The sequence below is a fragment of the Pollachius pollachius genome (assembly GCF_949987615.1).
Source record: "Pollachius pollachius genome assembly, chromosome: 9".
Classification (NCBI taxonomy): Eukaryota; Metazoa; Chordata; class Actinopteri; order Gadiformes; family Gadidae; genus Pollachius; species Pollachius pollachius.
The window spans coordinates 14879056-14902954 of NC_136942.1; the positions used below are offsets into that span (position 1 = coordinate 14879056).

Below are 23899 nucleotides of genomic sequence, written 5' to 3' on the forward strand. Positions count from 1 at the left end.
ATGGTGGTGAAGATGATGAAACAGAGGACAGATTTGAGTGCGACGGAACAGTGCAGTCTAAAAGATTTACGGGGGGGGGAGGGACAGAGATGGCTTGTGATGAACTAAGGTTCACAGTTTCATTGGGAACAGTGTTTTGTCAAAAGGAAATCAACTTGGAGCTAAGAATCTTTTGGATTCTGTGCGTCTATCTGTTGAATACAGCAAAGCCTGAAATAAGTTTTAATATGGCATTCGGACTGGCATACAAATGGTCTTCTATACGCAAAAAACAAAAATTGTATTCACTGAAAAACTAAAAAGCCATAGGATAAGTGTATCCTTCTGTTTTAATGCCAAACAGGATTTAAACCAGCAAAGAGATTTTTCTCCATTATGGATGGAAACTCTGAATAGCATATCTCTGGCACCAATTACTAAATCATGCAAAATGTCCAAGATTCTTTAGAAATACCAAAAATATTTTCAAATCATTCACATCCCATTGCCAGATACCTGCTGCAGCAGGTTGTTGGTGATGGATATCAAAATATAAAACCTTGACCATGCTCACCATAATAACTAGCAATCTCATTGCTAGTTGAACACAGAATGAATAGTCTTTATTTCTAAAAAAATATTTACTTTATGTTCATACCTTGTGGAAATATTTTTCTTATCTTGATATTGTCCGTTGTTGATCTAGTCAGGTATTCAAAAATGTATGCATTTTTCCACAAAGAATATCCATGGGGAGGTTGACATTTGGACTTATTTCTCACACATTGCATGAATTCTTAATTTTCATGTTTTTTACTTACTCTATGTAAGGCTAGACACATCACGTCTATTGTCCAAGGCCATCAGGGATTGGTTTTACCCTAATACTGATGAGATTTCTTCTATTTGCATTCATAACCTTAATAACGACTCTGAAACGCGTCTTTCAAAGAGCCACTTTAAGATCTGCCTATTTATCACGCAGTCTCTATATTTCAAGTAGCCATTAGCATCCCGTGCGTCAGACGCCTAATCTCCAATGGACCGCAACAGAGGAGAGATAACTCCAACGGTTAACTACGTTGGCTCATTTTAGCTGCCTATCGTCCCTCACTAAGCAAGGGGGTTTAAGATATAATGGTGGGTAACTTTTTTAATCAGTGGATCTCCTCAACAAAAATCTACCTAGATTTAGTTAGAATGTTCAAAACCACCGGATGTTCCAAATTTGACACTATCTTACGGGGTTGCTTTTAGCACACTTAAACAAACACCCGCAGAGACGTACACACACACACACACACACACACACACACACACACACACACACACACAAACACACACACACACACACACGCACACACACACACACACACACACACACACACAAACACACACACAAACACACACACACACACACACACACACACACACACACACACACACACACACACACATATGGCCAGACAGATCTCATGTCTTAAGGGCACATGCACAGAATCAACCTTTCAACCATCTGTTGATTACATCCATCTGTTCCCTAAGTGCGCCTTAGTGTCCGTCCGACTTCATGCCCATGAGGCATATGCACACACACACACACACATACACACACACACACACACACACACACACACACACACACACACACACACACACACACACACACACACACACACACACACACACACACACACCCACTCCCAAGCCCACAAACAAACACACTCACACACATGCTACAAACATTTAGCTTGAGACATTCACAAAAGATACGTGTCGATATCAAGTAACAGGCCTCAGGAAATGGCTGCTTTTAAAACACAGAAAAGACAGATCCCAAACAAATGATTTCATTAAAGTTCCATAAATCCTGCACTTCCTCTTTTGTTTTGCAGATTATATATTTTTGTCTTTACCCGAGGAGGAAATTGCATTTGTGTTTTCCCCCACAGAAGGAACATTGCTGATTTCTATCAGGGTGCAATCTGCCTTTAAAGCCGTGGTTTTAATGTTGGGAGAGTCCAGACGTCCTTCTGACTCGTCCACCTGTCTCCCTTTCTGTCTTCGTGTCTTTCCTATGTGTTCTGTATCGTTTGGCAGCCATCTTTCTGTTCCCCTTTGTAACCGCAGCACAAAAATGGTCGGTGCGTGACCTGACGCTGGGCGCTCCAGCAACCTTTCATGCCAGATGTATGGGCTGCCATTGAGTAGATTTTCAAAGCAGGCAATTCTTAGCTATGCTTGCTCTTTTCTCTGGCTCTCTCTATATCATGTCAGTCTATTGTCAAAACAGCCCTTGTATGTGTTTTAATGCGGCACACTATGGGGCACACCATGGGTTTTTATTGATTTTATCACCCAAGAAGCGCGTTCTTTACTCAGAACCCCATAAAACCCCTGATATTTCTTTGTTTCCAGACCGGCCACAGTTCACTGGGCCCCGGTAATGTTTCTATGATGTTTGTATCTTTAAAGGATGGACTCATTTAGAAACCTCCAGCTAGAAGTACTGTGACTGTAGGCCTTAAATGACACTTCAAATGGCAGTGTCTGTGTCACTCTGGTGATGTGTATAGAAACCAAATAACCATCACTTTAAGCATGGCAATTTAAGCCTGCATTGCGCTGTGATTCCAAAAAGCATTTGGTGACATAAAGCAGCTGTGCATGCACTGCGCCGAGTACAATTACTTTCCTCGCCTTGCTTTTCATACGGGTAAAAGCCAGATCTTCCAATCAGTTGAATATCTGTATCTTCAAAATATGTTTTGCTCTTTTGAGATGTGCTAGGTGATTGGTCAACAGGTGTGGGTAGGCTGTTAAGGTAAAATAAAATTCAAAAGCTGAATAGTCTGTTGCAGGATATGGCTTTATAAAGCACAACAAAATACAGGATATGGTAGAAATGCTAAGCGGAAGCCATTTGGACCCTCAGGGCGGAAATTGCTACCTTTTATCAATTTGTCATTGTTTAAATGTTGAATGCTTGAACACAGGGCTATTATTATTTAAAAAATCTAAAGAATGAAGATGCTCTTGGACGTTGTTTTCAAAGTAAGACTACAGGTGGAAATTGGAGACGGAATCGGGGCCCCCCTTCTCAAAGGCAGCGAGGTCTCAACAAGTACACAAAAAATGAGCTCAAAGAATCCACCAGGTTAAAAGAACAGGCCTTCATCATCTCAAACCCCAAGATGGTCTGAGAAAGCCCTGCAGTGCTGGTGGTAGAAGAACGTCTTTAAATGAACAGTCGCGGACGGGACCAATAATCCATTATTTTCATAAGGCTATAATGCTGCCTATTATGCTGCAGGCTGCTTGGCTGGTTGAGCTTGGTGCAGTGATGCATTCAGGGGAGAGAGGGATGGAGGGAGCAGGAGAGAATAAAAAGACAGAGAGGAGGCAGAAGGTCAACAGAATGACAGACTGAAAGTTGTCGAGAGTACAAGGCACACGGAAAAAAAAGGGGAAAGTAAAGTTACAGAGTAAGACTCCGGCAAAAAACATCAGGGGGTCTTTGACGACAGCCAGCGCCGAGCTCGCTGCCACCGCAGCCATCTATCCTGGTCGACTGGGTGTGCACCTGGGGGCAGAGCGGAGCAGCAGACACATGCTCTGGAAGCCTGAGGCGTGGCGCTCAAAAATAAGGGGAAAAAAAACCATCGCCGGGTCGAGATTCTCTTTAACCCCGAATCCAATAATATGGCCTCGTCACATATTTCGTCCGCCCAATGAAACGTTTGAGCGGGTCAAATAAATAAGAATGCCTGCCATGCTACGCCAAATGCTGTGATATTCGAAACTGTGTATAGCTTTCGCGGGGGAGATGGTAACCCAGGCATGTGGCCACACCTGTCAGGAATGTTTCGCAAGGTGAGAACGTATGAGTTATGGCGGCGTTGGAGGAATACAACACACATTTGGCAAAATATAAATAGTGATGCTGTTTTTATTCTGCGACCTGCTCCCCTATAGTGTGAATAATACCACCACAGCTTGAACACATCGGCGAAGAATAACACTGCGTGCATTGTGGTTTTGATGTATTGTATTGTATAACTCAACTACCTTCATTTCGTTCGCTGTTTATGTGTGATCCGTACTGTGTGTGGTGTTTTTACGACACGGTTGGGCCTCGCCTTATCCTGAGGCATCGTCATTATCAGCCTTGGACAAATTAAATTTGTTAACATTGACATTGGGTGTCATGGAACAGCAAAGAGCAGTGACTTGCAAAGCAATGCCATATTCCCAGATAAACTTTTATGTAATTATTAGGGATAATAATTAATTGCATTTGGTTGATGGCCAGCCTGCACCTCAGGCAGGTGACGTTTTGTTATCTCCGACCCCACCGGCACGGAAAGTTGATCACACTCGTCTCCCAGGGGGAACAGACTTGTTCACTATCTCGCTTGGCAACATGGTTTCCACGACCACCACAATCTCCACCTGGCTGAGCATAACATTGAATCTTCTTGCTGTCCAGATGTTGTTGAAGGGCTAGATATGGGTTGTCCCTTACCGCCCAGACCAACGGTGTGTCAAGTGCTAAATAGGTGAATAAATAAAAAACATATTGATTATTTCGCTACAGCGATAATAAGGTGTGCTAAATTCTAGCTTGACATTCATGTGATACAAATACATATCCCATCCTGGCCATACTTGCTCAGTCAGTATTGTACGTCATTATTAACTGGACGCTAGTTCCCTTCAACACATAGCCTCTGAGCTATTTTCAGTTGTTCAGTTTTTTATAGCAACAAAAGCCAATGGAAGCTATCCCTTGCATTTAGCTGGTTGACCAACCTCACTTAGCCTCCTCAGCCCGCACACACACACACACACACACACACACACACACACACACACACACACACACACACACACACACCCACACACATTTCTCTCTCACTTTAAATCTATCTCTCTCTCAATCTCTCTCGCGCACTCTCTCTCTATCTCTCTCTCTCTCTGCTATCTGTCTCTCTCTCTCTCTCTCTCTGTTTTTATACTACTTCTTGTTTTGTCCTAGATCTTACCATCTGGTCTAGTGTTTTATTAACAGCAACCGAGGCTCATCGTGCCCTGCTTTACTTACGCACATGCTCTCTCTCACACATACACACACACACACAGACACACACGCACACACACACACACACACACACACACACACACACACACACACACACACACACACACACACACACACACATACACACACACACGCACAGGAGACATAAGCGAGTGTGCAACCAAGCATTGAAATGCATAAACACACAGGATGCGTCAGTAGAATGGCTCTTTAGTTCCAGAGGTTGGGAAGGTTTATGGGTGCTTATAAGAGAGGGTGAGGAGAAAAGGCATCTTTGTCTGCTTCAAGGTTAACCATTATTGCAAATCTGACTATTATTCAGCATTGGGCGAGGGAAAGGAAATGGCATACACGTATATTATCCCTTATAAAATTGGTCCTCATAATCTTGACATGGTTGACATCACATTCTCATTTACCTCTGAACCATTTGCTTAATTAATATTTTTGGTAATTGAATTACAATCATTCAACATCCTTTTCAAACCTAATATTACATGTGTCAAGGGCAAGGAGATGTTTTGTGCTTAAATGAACTTGATCTTTCCCTGTTCTGTACCTAGTGTGACTCAATATGTGCTTCACAATATTGTCTACACACTTGATTCACCCACCATTGTCACATTCAATATGGAGAAAATTAAAATAAGTATAAGTGGAAAGGATTTCAAAAGCTTTTTTTTTTTTATTGAAGCATAAGGCAAACGTCTGTGAAAAGGAAGACCTTAGAATGTATTCATCAACTCTCCGACCGTTTGTAAGAGAGTCGGTGCTCTGTTGTCCAGAACAGGGTTCTTCCAGTTTGACAACCGGCCATTCCCATACAGAATGATTTGTTCTGCATGCGGTGACGTGATTAAAACAAACAATTTACAAATGTCAATACACCTGATGAATATTGCAAGGGGCCTTTGTCAGGATAAATGCACTGCACTTTAACTTTTCAAATAGAAGAGGAAGACAAGATGAATGGGATCTTGTAACGAATGGGCATTTCAATATTTGCTGATACAAATAACACTATGATTTCATATTATCAAAATAAGAGGCATCCCTTACATGCCGTAAACAGCTAATAATTCATTTGTCAGCTGTTTTAAGATTGCTCATATTTCATGGAACAAAATAATGTTATTTGCTTCTAGCCGGCCCCAACGGCTTCCACTGCCAATGCATGCTATGACATTCTTAGCTGTAATGAAACGGAGGCTCTGCTTTCTTCCTTTTTCATTTTTAATAAACAGTATTAGCAAGAGACCTATTTCAAAGGATGGCAATCTCTATAGGCTTTGTATATGTCATGACTATGGACTAATATGACAAGGGAAGAATTTAATTCCCAACAAGTAAACTGAGCTTATTTTCTGGCGGACCGATCCCAAAGAGGACTGGTAATACTTCTTAGCTCTTCTTATGATGAGCCAATTCCTGGTCCCATAGGCTTCTTCTACATCAGCATTAACCTGTGTGTGTGAGTGTGGTCTCTGTGTGTGTGTGTGTGTGTGTGTGAGCTTATGTGTGTGTGTGTGTGGGCGTGCGCATTGGTGAATATTATATTGGTTTAATTGATGCCTATCATAGAGGAGCATTATTTGATTGTATTTTAAGGGCACAGAGAGAAGCTATCCGTGTAATTATATATATGTATGATTGAGCCATTTAAATGGTAATTAATCCTGGGTAAGGTTGTGCTTAAGGGAACGAGAAGGAAATGAACACCTTCCCTGGTTAACCGTAGACCACTCAGAGAGCAGGTTTCCGCAGCCATTTCCATTGTCTATAGATTTCTTCGATTTATTGCTTTCTCATCTTACAGAATTGCAGGCAAAATACAAAGTCTCTTTGTATCTTTGCATCATTAAGACTTTTGTTGTTTCAGTAACAGTGGGCATTTTTTGGGAGAAATTAGCAAAAAATATATAAATATTATATCTTAACCTTCACCCACAAATCCAATTAGGAATTTTCTTGTGAATTCTCAGGTTGGACTCTTAATGAAGCACTATTAGCACTTCTGCTTTTCGGTATCCATATAAAAGTCAACTTGCATTTATTAGTTGTTATTATACTGAATAATTTATTCCGTCTCTTTTTCTTCTTCTTCTGGTGAACATCATAGCATTTCAATGTCATTTCAATGTAGCTGTCGTTTCTCATCCCGACACAGTGGCTCATTAAAAAGTGAGGACTGCCATGTAACATCGGAAGGGCCCATTTGAAATTAGCCTTCAAGCTATTTGTAGTCTCTAGCAATCCTTAAGGGAATCCGACTCCACGGAGTAGCCATGTTTAGTAACCAGGCTATGTTGACGAAACCATCAGCTGCTTCTATTCTTTATGACCCTAAATGGCAGTACTTGGGAGACAGGCACTAACATGCCTCAGTGGCTTGATCCTATGGTATTTGTGGCAGAAGATCTATTCATGGGCCTCTGGTTCTGCACTTTCTCATGTTTCAAAGAAGCTGAACTGTGGTTCTCCTCAGATGCTCTCGATATAGTGCGTTTTATTTCCCATGAGGATATTTTGTAACCTTGTGTTTGCTCAACACAATCTAGTCGTAATCCCTGTCGCCTTTTATAGTTGCCCATGTAACCCTGATCGTTCTTCAAACCCTTCTGAACGGTTGGCTGCCAAGTGTCTTTGATTCCTGCAACGCATCTTTTTTATGAACAAAACAGAAAATAAAAATAATACCGTACAATAAATAATGCAGTGCTGATGATTATGACATGGTCTTGATAAATATGTAAAAAAGCTGTTCACTCTATTATTCGTACTTCATTCCTAATATATTCATAGAGATTTTTTGGTATATTATCCCCCACCGTATGGCCAGAAGCTCTGAAATGGGCAAAGAACTAAGGGGGACATTTTATTAAATGGAAAGTAGATAGCGTTTGTTGTGGTGAAGACAGAAGCACTCCTTACAACAATTAACTTTGTAGTCCTTTACGTAAAATCAAGTCTTTGAATAGTCTTTTTTTTGTGCTAATATAAATGTTGCCAAAGACAACTGGCAAAATTGAAGATGAACGCACAGGGAAAAGGAAAAGATGAGAAGAAATAAATGAAGAAAGCCCACCTTCGTGTAATTGGGGTGTGGAGTGCCAAAAATATCTCTCTATCGTACGTTCGCTCTTAAAAAACGAAGAAAAAAAAATAGTGAATTACAGGGTCATATGCTTTTACAATAGAGAAAGCAATGGAGAATATTGAAACAAATATTTGTAAATTCTAAAAAATATCCTCCATTCCCTGCCCTCACTTCCTCTGATAGCACAGTGCCCAGATGGTGGCCATAATAATCAAGACCGTCAATACAAAACTGATAATGCCCGGTAGCGCAATTTCCCGCTCACTCTCACCCTATCCTTTTTCCTTCCGACATTAGCTATTCCTCCATCCATGTCCCCTCTCCAACTGACAGATCAATATGACACCCTTGCCTTTACACAACTGTCACCGAAATGTAGAAGCCCTATCAAAACGCTTAATGATTCAACCGACGTCCTAGTATCCCACTCCAACACACACACACACACACACACACACACACACACACACACACACACACACACACACACACACACACACACACACACACACACACACACACACACACACACAAACATGCACCCACACAAGCACACTCACAAGCACATCACACAACACAACACATCACAGCCACATCCGAGATAGGAGAGGGAAAAAGGGAATATAGATGATGAATATGTGCCTTCCTCATGGTCCGTCTTATTCCTACACATCCCCCCCTACATCTATAGGTTGACATCTCTCGTGGAGAGAGGGAGGGATATAGCTACACCCCAATCTCTTAAAAACACGGAGAAAGGGTTTAAACCGCATGAAATGAAAAGAAGTAGGGATAGCGAGGAAGGAGAGGTGTGCTGGCTTAGAGGAAGTATGGGTAGATTAAAGGATAAAGCGTACAGTAGAGGGTGACCCTAGCTGGAGACACCTGCAGTCAGGGTAGAGTGGAAACCTAATGAGGGGACCCGGGAACATACACAGGGGGAAGGACACACGTGAGCAGCATGCAGAGCACAGGTAGACGCGGTGCCCCTGTTCTTCCACCCCAGAGCATCAGGGGGAGCCGTGGTAACAGAGCAATGCATAGATGTCACGAGGTATGGACCACACATGAGGGATAAACATGAGCTACAGGCATGCGGTATAGACAACACATGAGTTACAGAAAACGCATGAGGTATACACAATTAATGAGGTATGAAAGAGAAATGAAGTATGGACACCATGTAAGCTGTAGTGATGGGTCGTTTGCGACCGAATCAGTTCGAATGAACGAATCTTTAACAAGAACGAACCAAACTGATTCTTCTCTCTCGATCGTCTCGTTCGTTCTCAGACTCGACAGACCACTCGCTGACTCGCTGCTCGTTCACTGACTGTGAGTGGTGAAGAGGGAAAAGGCTTAGTGAGCGAGCGTACGATAATACGATTCAATACCAGTGAAATGATAAATGCATGCTGTCTTTGTACTTTCTGTGTCCTGCCAGATTGTTCAAATATTTGAATGTCTCGTCAATCTGTCTTGTTCTTTCATGGTTCGTTCTCCACCCGGGACCCCCACCATCATTGCTAAATCAAGTCTATTATCTTGCTGATATGTTAAACATCCAATAATCAACTACACCCCCCCCCCCCCCCCCCCCCCCCCCCCCCCCCCCCATCCCGCTGCGTTTGGTTAAAGCTGTAATGTTGATTTATGACCGACTTCCACGATCGTTTGAGAGTGAGAACGACGGAGGAGCTGAGTCTGACTGACTCACCTGAGAACCGTGCATTCCGTGATTCGATTCACCGTTACCGGAAACTCGACAGAACGAACGAAAGAACAAACGATTCTCAACGATTCTTCTTGGCGAACTGACCGACGCAGACTGAATCAAGGAAAAGATTAACTTAATCCATCATTAGTAAGTTGTATAAAACACACAAGATATAGACAAGGGTATAGACAACCCACAAGGTATAGGCAACACATGAGATATAGGCAACACATGAGCTATAGATGACAAATGAGGTATAGGCAATAGAAGGAATCAGCTGTGTCTAGCAGAGCAATCTTCCCCCGCCATTGGTGCCTTGCATCAGTAACGTTTCCACGCCAATGTGTCAGGCTACATCAGGGGAAATAATTGTAAAAGCCGTTTAAATGTTAATTTTGGCCAGTAAATTAAAACATACTGCCTGTTTGTGGGACAGAGGGACACTTAAATTCATTACTGTTTAGTCATCTCTCCTTCTGGCAACTTTTTCCTTTTCTCTCTCTCACTCTCTGTCTCTCTCGCTCCCTCTGTGGATTTCTCTAGTATCTCGTTTCAACACAGAATTCCTGCCTCTGTCTGTCATTTTACTCCAAGTCATCTTCCCTCTCTCTCTTCTTCTCCCTCCCAGTTAATTCTGCAACTTGGAGATAATTAGCCCCATTTAACATCCCCCCGCTTCTGTCTACCCTCTGTATTATGGTCTCTCTCTCTCTGTCTCTCTCTCTCTCTCTCTCTCACTCTCGCTCTCGCTCTCTCTCAGCTAACTATGATAAAGCAGATGTAGAGATCTATGGATCAGTCTGTTTGTTATCATTCCATGCTGTGTGCGTGCATGCGTGTGTGCGTGTCTGTGTGAGTGTGTTTGTGTATGGTTTGAAAGGCAGAAATACAATGGAAAGGACAATGGGCTGACTTAATTCAGATTACTCTCTTTCTGTCTTTTCAATATAACTGAGTTCAGTGATTTTCATTAAGGGAATAATGAAGTTACCGATGATCTATTGAGTTCAGCTCTATATTCGTTGCTGTAACAGTTAAAATATGCCGGCTTAACAAGACACACAATTAAGAGAAGATTCAAACTCCAATGCAATCAAAAGTCAACAAGAAAATCCATTGAATAAGATGTTCCGATATAGGGTAGAATCAGGGAATAGGGGAACATTTCAACTTACATTGCAGCGACTCAATCTTTTTCACGCGTATTTTATAGACATTTTATTCAATAAAGTCAAAATCTCATCAAATATTACTATAACTCTGTGTAAGGTATTTCCAGAACAGACTGATAAGAGAAAGCCCAAGAGGTGAACGTAAAAGGTACACCACCACACACAAACACACTCACATTCTCACACACTCCCTCGCTCCCAGATAGAGGGAGAATAGCGTTCAAAGGAGGATAAAGCAGGGAAAACAAGAATATGTAATAGATTAAATATAATAAATCGTACATCCAGCAGTTTGTATGGCTGCAGAATTAAACCAAATTCGAGTTCAGTGCAGCAGGCCTATCTCCCAGTCTGCCATCAATCTGCACAATGTCTCCGTGTCTAACACAACCAGGTCAGCAAATCAACCTGGTTTAGACACCGAGGCGGGCAAGTCAGTCAGTCAGAAATGTAATCAGTCAAGCGGTCGCAAAGGGACTCAGTCACTCAGTAAACCCTAACAGCCAATCAGCTTTGAGACCACCAGCAGAGCCTGGCCTGCCCACCCACACACATATTGATCACTGAGCCAAAACTTTGGCCGCTGACCCGCCTGCCCAGTCGGTCAGCCAGTCAGTCAGCCATTTGGTCAACCAGCCGTTCAGTCAATCCATCAGCCGTCAGTCGTTCAGTCTGTGTCCAGTCAGTCAGCTTCTCCTTTAATCAACCAGCCAGTCAGCCAGCCAGCCAGTCAGTCACGCACTCAGCCTGCATCCAGTCAGGCAACTTATCATTCCGTCCACCAGCCAGTTGGGGGATCTGTCAGACGGACGGAACAGCCGACCTGGGCCGACGTAATTGTTTTGTGTTTGTTGTTTTCTCCCGCCTGTCTGCGTGGCGCGCTCCCTCGTTGTCAGCCCCCGTACCTTTACCCTTCACCTCCCCCCTCCCCACTCTCCCCCCCCCGCCTCGTCCTGTCGCTCCCGCTGTCCCCAGAACCCTCCGTCCGCCTCCCACCCCTAACCTCTCCCACTGACTCCCCCCTCTTGGACCAAAGCCATTACTAGTGGAGGAGGAGGAGGAGGAGGAGGAGGAGGAGGAGGGAGGTGGGGATGGAGACCAGGGGGGGAGGAAGGGAAGGAGGAGGAGGGTGGCATGAGGCGCTTGGCTGAAGGCTGTGTGATGAGAACGCTTTGCTTGTCTCTATCGTTTAATGTCTGCTGGGAGGGCAGCCGCCATGAGAGAGAGAGAGAGAGAGAGAGAGAGAGAGAGAGAGAGAGAGAGAGAGAGAGAGAGAGAGAGTGTGTGGGGGGGTGTGGGGGGTGTCACTGAGGGATTGAGTGAGAGAAGAAGGGATGAATATGGAGCGAATTAGGGAAGGAGAGAGAGATTGCGCTGTGGCAAGGACACGAGAAAGAGAGTCGCAAATTCACCGGGGAGGTTGGGAAATGCTTAAAGAGCAGTCTGCTGGGAAATGACTTACTTCTTTGGCTGCAAACACTCACTCACACACACGCATACACCAACACACACACACACAACCAGGGAGTCTTGCAGGTGTTAAAGGTGAAATTAATTATAACCCCCATTATCAACAACACTGCCTCGTGTTCCACGGGGGATAATGCGCTATTAATTTGCAACCATCTTCTGAGTGTGTGTGTGTGTGTGTGTGTGTGTGTGTGTGTGTGTGTGTGTGTGTGCGTGTGTGCGTGCATGTGTCTGCTTGTGTATTTGTGTGTATGTGTGTGCTTTCAATTTGTATCAATTCCAAGTCCTGGGTGGGCAAGACTCTGGGAACTGGATGGAGCAGGCATTGTGTGGCCATGTTTGTCCAATCCTTCTTGATTGGACAGCCAAAGTGGAAAGATTGTGCGATTGGATGACTGGCTATCAAGCGGTGACTGTGTCATGTAATCATGGAGGTCATTGGGAAATTGACAAGCGATTCATTTAGCCTCCCAAGGAGGGATACTTTGTGACACACACAGCCTCCATAGACGCCAACACACACACACACACACACACACACACACACACACACACACACACACACCCACACACACCCAAACACATACACACACACAAACACACACACACATGCACACCCACACGCGCGCGCACACACACACACACACACACACACACACTCACACACACACCCACACACACACTCACACACACACACACACACACACACACACACACACACACACACACACACATAACCCTGTATGCCACTGTCCTATCATCGTTGCCTTGGCCAGTATGAGAAGCATGTCGTCCGCTCTGCAGCCTGACCAGATATGTCCCATCCCCGCACACGCGCACACGTGCACGTAATCCAGACAGCCACTGATTCCATGTATTATCGTGACATCATGGCGGCTGATTGAATGATTTTGCCATGTGTCTGTCACCACGGGGTCACACAGCCCACCCGTTCTAGGGTTATTTATCTCCCCCACTGCGGGCTGGGCCAGCAAAGGGCCACCACCACGGTCCCGCAGAGACAGGACGTATGGGACTGTGAGAGGAGGGTGTGGAGACCTGTCAATCTGTGTGCCAAGCGCCGGTAGTCCATCACAGATTCAGAAGAAAAATCCCCTTTTCCTTGCCCTAAGTGGTACCTGTCCGGTGGTTGACCGCAGACAACCTCATGAATAGATAGTCTGCAGACGTTTTTAGTGCTAGACGTTTCAATTTTAATGCAATAGGGTCCCTATGCCTTTTGATGTCTTTAGGGGTTTTCTGTTTAGTGCTAAGAGTGAAAAGGAAAAAGTCTTGGTTTAAGGTGTAATGGCCGGCAGTCTGAAGTCTGTCGTTGACATCACTGAAGGATTGGTGTTTATGAACACCAATTAAACACCTCCCTCTGCTACCTGATTCTCTAACCGGAAATGTTGTTCATGCTGCCTGCTTCAACACGGCAATGGGACACCATTGAAAAACCTATTGTTTATTTGGATGAAGATACTACTACATTACATGGTTGTTTGGTCGTATTACTAAAGGTACAGAGTGGCCATACTAATAGAAAGACAATTGTAGAGAGATTAAACCATGCATCCATAATGGAGGGAGACTAAATGCACAGGCCATTTAAACATTGTTCCCTTCAAACCATGATGATGATGTTACCTAAACATAATCTAATTTTTCATTAGACTGCAGACCAACTCATCTAGGAAACCGAACATGTAGAGATTGTCCAAAACAAATATGAAAAGAAACACACAAAGCGGCAACTCCCTTTAAATCATTTTAATGTATTATCTTTGTAGCTCATACTGGACCTCAGCAATGTTGTGGGCATTTTAATTATCTGTTCCCTGTTTCAATAATACCTTAGGCTAATGATTCCTGGCAGCAAAGATAGTCAACAACAACAAACACCATACTTTGCTATCTATATCACACAATAACTGTGTAGATAGGAGTGAATATTTTACTATAATTAAGACATTAATATTGGGAAATGCAAAGACATTCAAAATGACACAATATTTAGACTCAAAACATGGATTTATGTTATGGGGGATAATTGCTAACAAGTGCTGCTAATGAGCTAACACAAACATTTTATAATGATGTTACTATTTTGTAAGCTATACTAATTTGCAATATGTTTCAGTGACATCATTAAACAGTTAAACTGATAGCCTCATATAATTCAGGGTAATATTGTGGTTAATTCTCATAATGTGTTGTCTCAGACCTGAGACAACACCGCCTATACATATATAATATTTATTTCACTTGTACTAAGTTTTTACATATTTTTCTGTATGGCTGTATTTGTGAGTTTTGTTGCGTCATCATGGTGGTAATCACTCTTTTGGAAACCTTTGAAATGATATGTGTGTTTACTTCTGATTTCAAACACGTTAACCAACTAACCAGTGCTTCATCTCAGCATCATCCTCGAAGGATTAGAGAAGTCTGGTGTTTGTGCATGGCTGTGTGTTTTTGCTATGATAAAACACTATTTGCTTGGCTCTTTTAATTCATATGGCAGGTCAATCTTATTTCCCTGTGACAAAATGTTTTCAAACCAACCATTTCCCTGGGCTGCAGTCTACTGGAACAATTTAGGGCAGTTTTGTATAACTGTTGTGTTTTTCCTCAGGTGTAATTAATTAACTGAAATCACAATAATTTGTTTGTTAACATACAGGGTCACAAAAACACACACACATATCTATATCTATATATAATGAAAAAACAGAAAGAAAACACACACTGGCACAAGTAGACACAAATACGTACACACACACCCACACACACAAACGCACACGTCATACGGGCAAACAAATACAAACGCACACAAACACAAAATCCCAAAAAGGCTCTACAAAAGCTGAATCCAACACTAACCACCAATGGGCACTAACAATGCCTAGAGCGGCATGTGATTTATTGGGGTAATAAACACTGATTAACTGGCCTTTAAGCCAGTGTGCAGCAAGTATTGACAATTCATCCGTAACAGTTGATAGATAGGTGTAATAAAGGGTGACTGAAAGACTTTGGAGCCAATCAGATGTTGAGGAAACAGAAGGAGGTGGGCTTTGTGGTAAACTACCAGCATAGAGTTCAACGGCTCACGCAGGCAACTTTTCCTGCATTATTGGATCCACTAGTACATAGTGTCTTCCATTGTTCTGACAAAACCTGTCATTTGGTACAGATGTTGTTAACGGTGCCATTTTAATCACCAATTATTAGACTGGGGTGTGCTCGAGAGGATTCTTTGCCCATTTGAAGCAACATTGTTATCCAGAGATCACAATACTAAACATATATATCATATATATCCAGCAGTCACAGACAATAGTGAGAGAATCCCACCGAAACTCAAGGCCAGGGTCTCAGCTCCCAGGAATGGATTTACAGCAAATCAAAAAAAGACAGCTTTTTCTGCAGTGAGGGAAAAAATCATTGTATTTTACACATTGATATTCTCAATATCCTTTGTTGGCTGTGGTTTTTATATATATCTGCCATCTGGCCTTCATTTCCTGACGTTTAGGCACTATTTTTCTTCAGGAATGTGTAGTAAAAATCATTTTTTTATTCACACTCAGAGGAAAATTGCATATTTGTGCGTGTGTTTGTTTACGTTAGGTAAATTGATGTTTGGCTACGGTGAGGTTTAGTTTCAAGGATGTTGGGGTTAGGTTAGCCGATGGATGAACGAGGTCTGCTGATTGGCCTGTTAATCACAGGGTCGCTGGAAACAGATTAATATGTGTGATATGTTGAATGATATGAGATGTCATTTTAGATTCTAAGTCCCAGGGTTGTCTTGATGTTTGACCCATCTTTAATAAAGGATAAATGATCAGAATATGAAATGAAGTTGCATTCAGCCTTGATGAATCCTCGGGAAACCGAGCAAAAGCACACGGTATATCACAGAATGCAAAAAAAGATGCAGTTAATTTGTTGATTTGGTATCGTTTGAGCATTGATTCAAATGACCAAGGTTCAACTGAACGATTAAGGCCATTTTTGCACTTATTTGTAATTCAATAATTTATGATAAAACTTGAGTGAATATTGAAAAATTGGAAATGCAGCAAAAAATTTAAGAAACATTTGGTATGCTTTTAAACAATTACTGTTATTTACCAGATAGCACTTTTCAGACATATGGCGGATCCTTCTGTGTTCTAATATAGTATCTTTAACAGTAGACACACTATACTACCATTCCAAATTCAGGAGGTTGTGTGGGTAAGTGGTTAAGGGAACTGTCAGGGCATTTCATGGCATTGGCAAAGGCCTACTCCTTCACAACGCAATGCTTTTCGGTCCAAATCTGTTTTAGAAATTTGCCTTATATCAGGCAAGGCTGGCTCACTTTTTCTGGGCGAACGAAACAAGTAGTTGGCTTTGTGGTGCATTTGAAAGATGCGTGCGGTGCTTGGGGTAAAAAATTGTTTGAAGGCTAAATTTAGCCTTCATCTTCAGATAATATTAACGGTTTACCCCTGACAATCCAGCGGAAAGTGGTGTGATTCTCCAGTCCCTTTGTCCAATTATAGACCTGCCCCTCTCCTAACCTCTCTTACCCCCCTCGACTCCCCCCCACCCACCCACCTCCACCATGCACATGCACACACTTTCCCTGCAGCTCTGCCCTGCCCATCTCATCATTAATGGAGCTGTCCCTGTTCATTTACTAAGGTTTTAACGTGCTCCGCCATGCATGGGGTGCATTACATAAGGGGGGTTGTGCGGGGATTGTGGGTGAACTGGTCAACAGCGTTCAGATAGAAAAAATGGCCATTGTGAGCCCAGATATAAATAATAGCGTCCCGCAAAGATGACCACCGCATCGTGCTGTCCCTGGCCATTACTGTACATCTCCATCTTGTTCTCGCTACTATTGTACTCCCCCTTCTCTCTTTCTCTTGCTCTCTCTCTCTCTCTCTCTCTCTCTCTCTCGATCTCCCGTTGAGAGGGCTACACTCCTTGATCAAACAGACTGTCGCTCACAGTCAAATCAGGTTGATGGTCCAGCATGCCACCCAGAAATGGAGTGCCCATTCCCTTGGCCCTTCCTTTCCCTGCCCTCAGCTTAGCTGTCGACCGTCCCCTCCCTCTCACTCTTTCTCTCTTTCTCTCTCTCTCTCTCCCTCTACCCCTCTCTTGCTCTCTCCTCTCGTCCTATTTTGAGTCCTTCCCACATCTCCCCAACCATCGCTTTTCTGTCCTCCATTAACCGTAGGACACAAAGACTGTATCCGTCAGCCAAAGTACCACGAGGTTAATGTTTCAAGTACCTTTCTAAACTCACCCTCCCATACAATAAATCTCTCTCTCTCTCTCTCCCTTTCATGCCTCCTCTCACACCCCTTCTCTCTCAATTTGTGCCTACCTATCTCTCCCTCTCACTTGCCCTCTCTCTTCCTGTGCCGACCCCTTGCATTTTTTGTAATCTAAAGAGTGACATCACACATTTGCGAGGGGCTTAATGGTGTTTCTCCCTTCCGCTCCTTCTCTCTCCCTCTCTTTCTCTCTCCTATTTCCTTGCACTCCTTACCTATGTTTTCCCCTGTTCCCATATGTGAGGGTATTCAGGCGTCTGGGCGGGACAGGGTACAACAGAAGGCGTTGGGACGGGGACAGGGGACGGGGGGGGGGGGGGGCGGATGGGTGATGGAGGGGGCTTTTTGTTACTCAGCCTTCCTTCCTCGGAGACTCTATTCCCTCCCGGCGGCTGCTTCGCATCTGGCGTGCCGACACGCGATGCGAGACTCCCGGGGTCCGCGGGGACGCTTTGGGGAAGAGACGTGCGTGCGGATGTAAGATCACTTTGGGAGCGGGTGGAGAAGGAGAACCACGCTAAAACAATTAGATGCAAGGAGAGGAGGAACAACAGCACATTTGTGGGCCACAAAGGCGCCCCTCTGGGCTTTTCCTATCCATTAACGTTGTCGACGAGTCAAACTGCGGTGGGCCGCCCTTTCTCATCTTGTAGCGTGTTGATGTTAACCGCGTTAGGGTTTGCGCGCCGAACAACTGAAAGTCACAAAGGCTTTGCGTGCTGTAAACATCCTAGCATCTTACAAAGGGACAAGGAAAGCTAACATTATTAGTAGGTTATACAACGGGTATAACAGTGTGCCAATACAGTCTGTCATTTTGATAAAGCAGACAAATGACAGAAAGCTGTCGTTTGATTATAATTGTGTTATTAAGGGTTATCAAGGTGTGCATTAAGCATCAGGAAAATGGTGTGCCGTGAAATACTCTGCAATCACATTCAGCTGGATAAAGCTAAGGTGTTATGGATTTTGGGGAGGCATAAAACACACACAACAGCCCGGGGGACTAGGGGCGACTCAGATCACACCCCTACAGGCCCTTGGTCCTGCCAAGACTGAGTTATGTTGTAATGTTGCTAGGTTGCTACGGTTATTTCACTTTTTCGGATCCCGGTGTCCATGCCTTCCAAACAATGTTGGTTTTCGACACCTCCCGATATCGCCTGCATGCATTGTTGGACTGGTCTGGGTTGCCCTGGACCGATCACTATAATGTTTTCTACTTCACAATCATTTAATACACTCACTCTGTTGGACACGTGTTTGGTCTTTATCCATAAACCATTAAGGGCAATGAATTAAATAAGACAACTTAATTATCCCAGCAGGGAAATACTGATAAGAACGATTACTGAAGGAAACAGGCTTTCCTAAATCTGCATTTTAGACTAATTAATTCATGAGCAAGGAGGAGTTAGGCCTCTTGGATGCAGACAGGTTGACTGATGCCAATGGGAATTGAACCAACAACCTTCTGTTTATGCCTCTTTTTTGTACTTACTCTCTCTCTCTCTCTTCCGCTCTCTCTCTCCCTCCCCCCATCTTTCTCTCTCCCTCTCTCTCTCTCTTGCTCTCTCTCCCTCTCTCTCTCGCTTTCTCTCTCTCTCTCTCTCTCTCTCTCTCTCTCTCTCTCTCTCTCTCTCTCTTGCTCTCTCTCTCTCTCTCTCTTGCTCTCTCTCTCTCCCTCTCCCCCTCTTCCCTTTGCCCAGGTCCCGTGGCGGTGATAAGTGGCGAGGAGGACTCGGCCAGCCCCCTGCACCACGTCAACCACGGCATCATCAGCCCCTGCACGCTGGACGCCAGCGCCGACGCCGTGGTCATCGGCATGACCCGCATCCCTGTCATAGAGAACCCCCAGTACTTCAGGCACGGACACAGCTGCAACAAGCCCGCCACCTGTATGTACCCCCGCTGAGACACGTACACACACACACACACACACACACACACACACACACACACACACACACACACACACACACACACACACATGCATACACACGCACATGCATACACACGCACGTACGTGCAGACATAACACTCAAACAAAAACACACAGAAATAGACTCCATAGCATTTTATAGCCATAAAACCTATAAAATAGATTGCGTAAATTATCCAATCCCAGACATTCAACCTCACATCTAATGCCATCCTTGAAAATTGCTAATTTCCTATCTAAATGTTTATGGTTTTTTTTCCCATTTTAAGAAATCAATTGATGCGCTCACATCCGATTCCCTGTGTGTTCCCTGCGGGTTCCTACCACACCCAGTGACACCAGTGTCAGAGTATTGCTTCGCTAGGAGACATGGCTTTACCCCAGCATTGCCCCCTGCAGCAGCACTATGGGGCTGGGACTCCACTGCTTAGAGGACAAATATGCTCAAGGAGAACAATAAATGCTTTATTATATTCTACAAACACCGCATCACAAACACCAATTACTCTCTCCCCCCTTGCTATTTGTCCCACTTTGCACTTATATTTTCAGTAATCTAGAGGCTGCTGCTGTCATTAAATATGCATAAACATTGGTACATGCATACCGTGTGTGTTTGTGTGTGTGTGTGTGTGTGTGTGTGTGTCTGTGTGTGTCTGGGTGTGCCCCAGCCAATTTTCTGTCAGCCATGAATTATAAAGGTAATATTAACGCATGCAGAAAGACAGCAAATGACAAAGGCATCACCTGGTCCAATGACGGAGTTGAGCTTGATGCTAAAACATCTATTACCACAAGCTCAATCTTCCCATTGACTCCCAATGAGCAGAGGCCATCAATTGCTGTGAAGCGTACACTGGTTCGCAGAGCAACAGTAATTTAGCTCTTCATGCTCAATTCTGACAGGCTGAATTAGTTGTTGTTTTGTATTGATTTAGTATTTCTCTTCCCTAAATCAAATATCGAAGAGTTTTAATTTATGCACACATTCAAACATTCTCTCCATTTAATCATTCATTATGTTCTGGACCCTTTACGTTTATCAGACTCAAACAGAGTTCACACTCTAATTACTAGCCTCTTGTCGTCCATTTTGTTCTCAAAAAACAATGGCCCATTTGTTCAACAGCTGTGACATGACGGCAGCATTGAGAAAATAAACAAACATAGCAATGTGACCAGTCACTGTAGAGTGGCTTAATCGCTGGCAAAGACAGAGCTTTCCATCACGACCAAAACAATAATGAACTACAATTTCTGCAAGCAGAAACAGTCTGCAGCCTGTTTTATGGCAATCATAGATTTAGATTATTACTTATTATTACATCTCCTCATGATTCTTATTACTGAAAACAGTGATAAGGTTATAATATTCTATTATTATGATGTGCTTCTTACAATAAATGCATAATGCATAATAAATATAACTTATTATAAGGTATTTATATGCTTCTCCACTCCATTCCTATATTGAAATAAATATTGTTGTTCATTTGGGTTGTTGTATTGTTTAGTTTTGGCTATCATGATGCAGCTTTGTGAGTGACAAAATTCTATAGGATGGGTATACAATACTTGAGTGTAGTCTCTCTGATGGGATAGCTGATCTAATTCCAAAATGTTCAGAAGTCTTGCCTCCCAAAAAATTTTACTGAATAATTGATGGAATATAGACTGGCAAGAAGCACAATACGTTTCAACCACAGTAGAACTTAACATCAAGGCTTCAAATGTTGTTCTCGAGACTCAGCAGTGGGAGACGAGACAAATCATATATTTGGTTGTTTTGTTGGATGCAGGCATTGAGGGAAACATGAAATTATACTGGGCATGTCCTCTAAGTCCACGTAGGATCCGTTTCTTTACCCGTCTACTCAACTTTTATAATAGCCTTTGAACAAATTGTTTGACTTTCGACGGGCTGGCGGGTTTTTAACATGCTGAAAAGGGCCACGGCTTAATTTTGTGAAACAGATTTTTCTCTCTCCCTCTTTCTCTCTCTGTCTCTCTGTCTCTGTCTCTCTCTCTCTCTCTCTCTCTCTCTCTCTCTCTCTCTCTCTCTCTCTCTCTCTCTCTATTGAGTACAGATAGTATTTTTCCACTCCAGCGTAGCGAATCACTTCTTGCTTTTACAGCCACATAAATCTCGGACACTCCTTCGGGAGATAATACACACACCCAAACACACAGACACAGCCACACACACATGCACACAACCACACAGACACAGACACACATGCACACACAACCCACTCCCCCCCACACACATACACACACACACACACACACTCATGCACATATGCACGCACACACACACACACACACACACACAAACACATTAACACACATGCACATACTCACAAGTTTGCACATTCACATGCGCATCACTGGCACTAGAAACTCTTGTGCACGCACACAAATTGCTGCACACACAGACACTTTAGGCTACAGGAATACATGCTTTTAGATGGAGGGAAAGTCATACACACTCGCCCACACTAAAATAAAAATAATGCTGTTGCCAATGGCGATGCTGATCCATCACCAGAGTCACCTTGTGTGGTTATCACCCTGCATATTTCTACCGTTTGTGTGCGTGTGTGTCCGTGCGATCATGAATAAGCATGGTCATCATTATAATGTTTAGATGACTGACAACTTACAGCTTGCAGAGACATTGTTTTCCTCTACCCCTGTTCTGTCTATCACACAAAACCATAAGCAAATCGGCACATACACTTACACATACACATACACATACACAAACAGATGCACATGCATATGCACATACACATAAACATACACATACACAAGCACATACACATAGGCACATGCCGAGTGGGATGACCGATGGACATTCAAATCATTGAAGGAGACCTTATGGGCCTTCAAAAGGCATGAAGTGAACAATGATCATATAGTTTGATTAACCATCAGCAGCCTCCCTCAGGCTGTTTTTTTTTCAATCTACTTATTTGCCTCACAGCTCTTTGGTCTCACTCGGTCACTTTCATGGTACAATAAAGAATAATGGAGTCCCCTTGAGAGTGGATGGGAGACCCATACCAGAGGGAGGAATGATCTAAGAGCACCTGTCTAGATGTTGATGGTCTGCAGAGAGGCCCACCATAAAAGGATTTCTTTCATTAAATACGCAAAAAAACACCAATGTTTTCAATGGTCCCAGCTATTGTCTGCCGCTAAAACAAATGCAAATAGACATTTGCCTTCAAGTGTTTTTGTTTATCCTAATGCAACACAGGCGCTCTGGTAAAGAGTCCCTATACAGCTCTGGTAATAAGAGGATTAACGCCTTATAAAGTCAACTAAGACATAGCAGTCCCCTGTTAAACACACTAAAACAATCCCCAATTCAGTATTAGTTAATGATCAACTAATGAACCAGCTAACTTACAGCGCTGTGACCTATCAATAGCCATTACATGAGAACAGTACTGACTTCTCCCAGCTCGTAGGTCTCGGGAACAAGCAGGGTGTGGGTGGGGTGTGTGTGTGTGTGTGTGTGTGTGTGTGGGGGGGGGGGGGGGGGGACAGGGGGGAGAAGGATAAAACAAAAGTCACACATCCAGGCTAGAGCAGCTTACCCTTTACCCGTGACTTCTAGGGATAGCTTTAAGAGAGCTATAGGTTCACTGGCCACCGGTGTGGCTCCCCAAGCTCATTACCGCCCGGCTAATTGCAAGCCAGTGGCGGAACGGTCAACTTATCCGGCTAACCGGTAGCGGGCGTGGAGAGAGGGCTGTCTTCGGTGCAGTCTTCATCTGTACGCACGAGTGCCCTTCTATGCATAGCGGCCCACCTGCATACCCTCCTATTATGTTGGGGAGTAGATGTCTGTGTGTGTGTGTGTGTGTGTGTGTGTGTGTGTGTGTGTGTGTGTGTGTGTGTGTGTGTGTGTGTGTGCGTGTGTGTGTGTGTGTGTGTGTGTGTGTGTGAGAGAGAGAGCGAGAGAGAGAGAGAGAGACAGAGACAGAGACAGAGACGGAGAGAGATACAGAGATGGAGAGAGAGAGAGGTTGTTCAGGGCATGGGAAGCATATGCTGTAAATCTGAAA

General features: G+C 43.6%; 1 protein-coding gene across 1 annotated transcript in view; it reads left to right on the forward strand.

The window, feature by feature from the left end:
• The window catches only part of LOC307081098 (NT-3 growth factor receptor-like), a gene marked incomplete at its 5' end in the record, with an annotated part of 112412 nt that overhangs the window by 70259 nt on the left and 18254 nt on the right, over positions 1-23899 (forward strand). The window contains one exon of the mRNA XM_079744133.1: positions 19591-19779. Within this exon, the coding sequence (XP_079600259.1) occupies positions 19591-19779 (189 nt within the window). The remainder of the gene's footprint in view (positions 1-19590; positions 19780-23899) is intronic.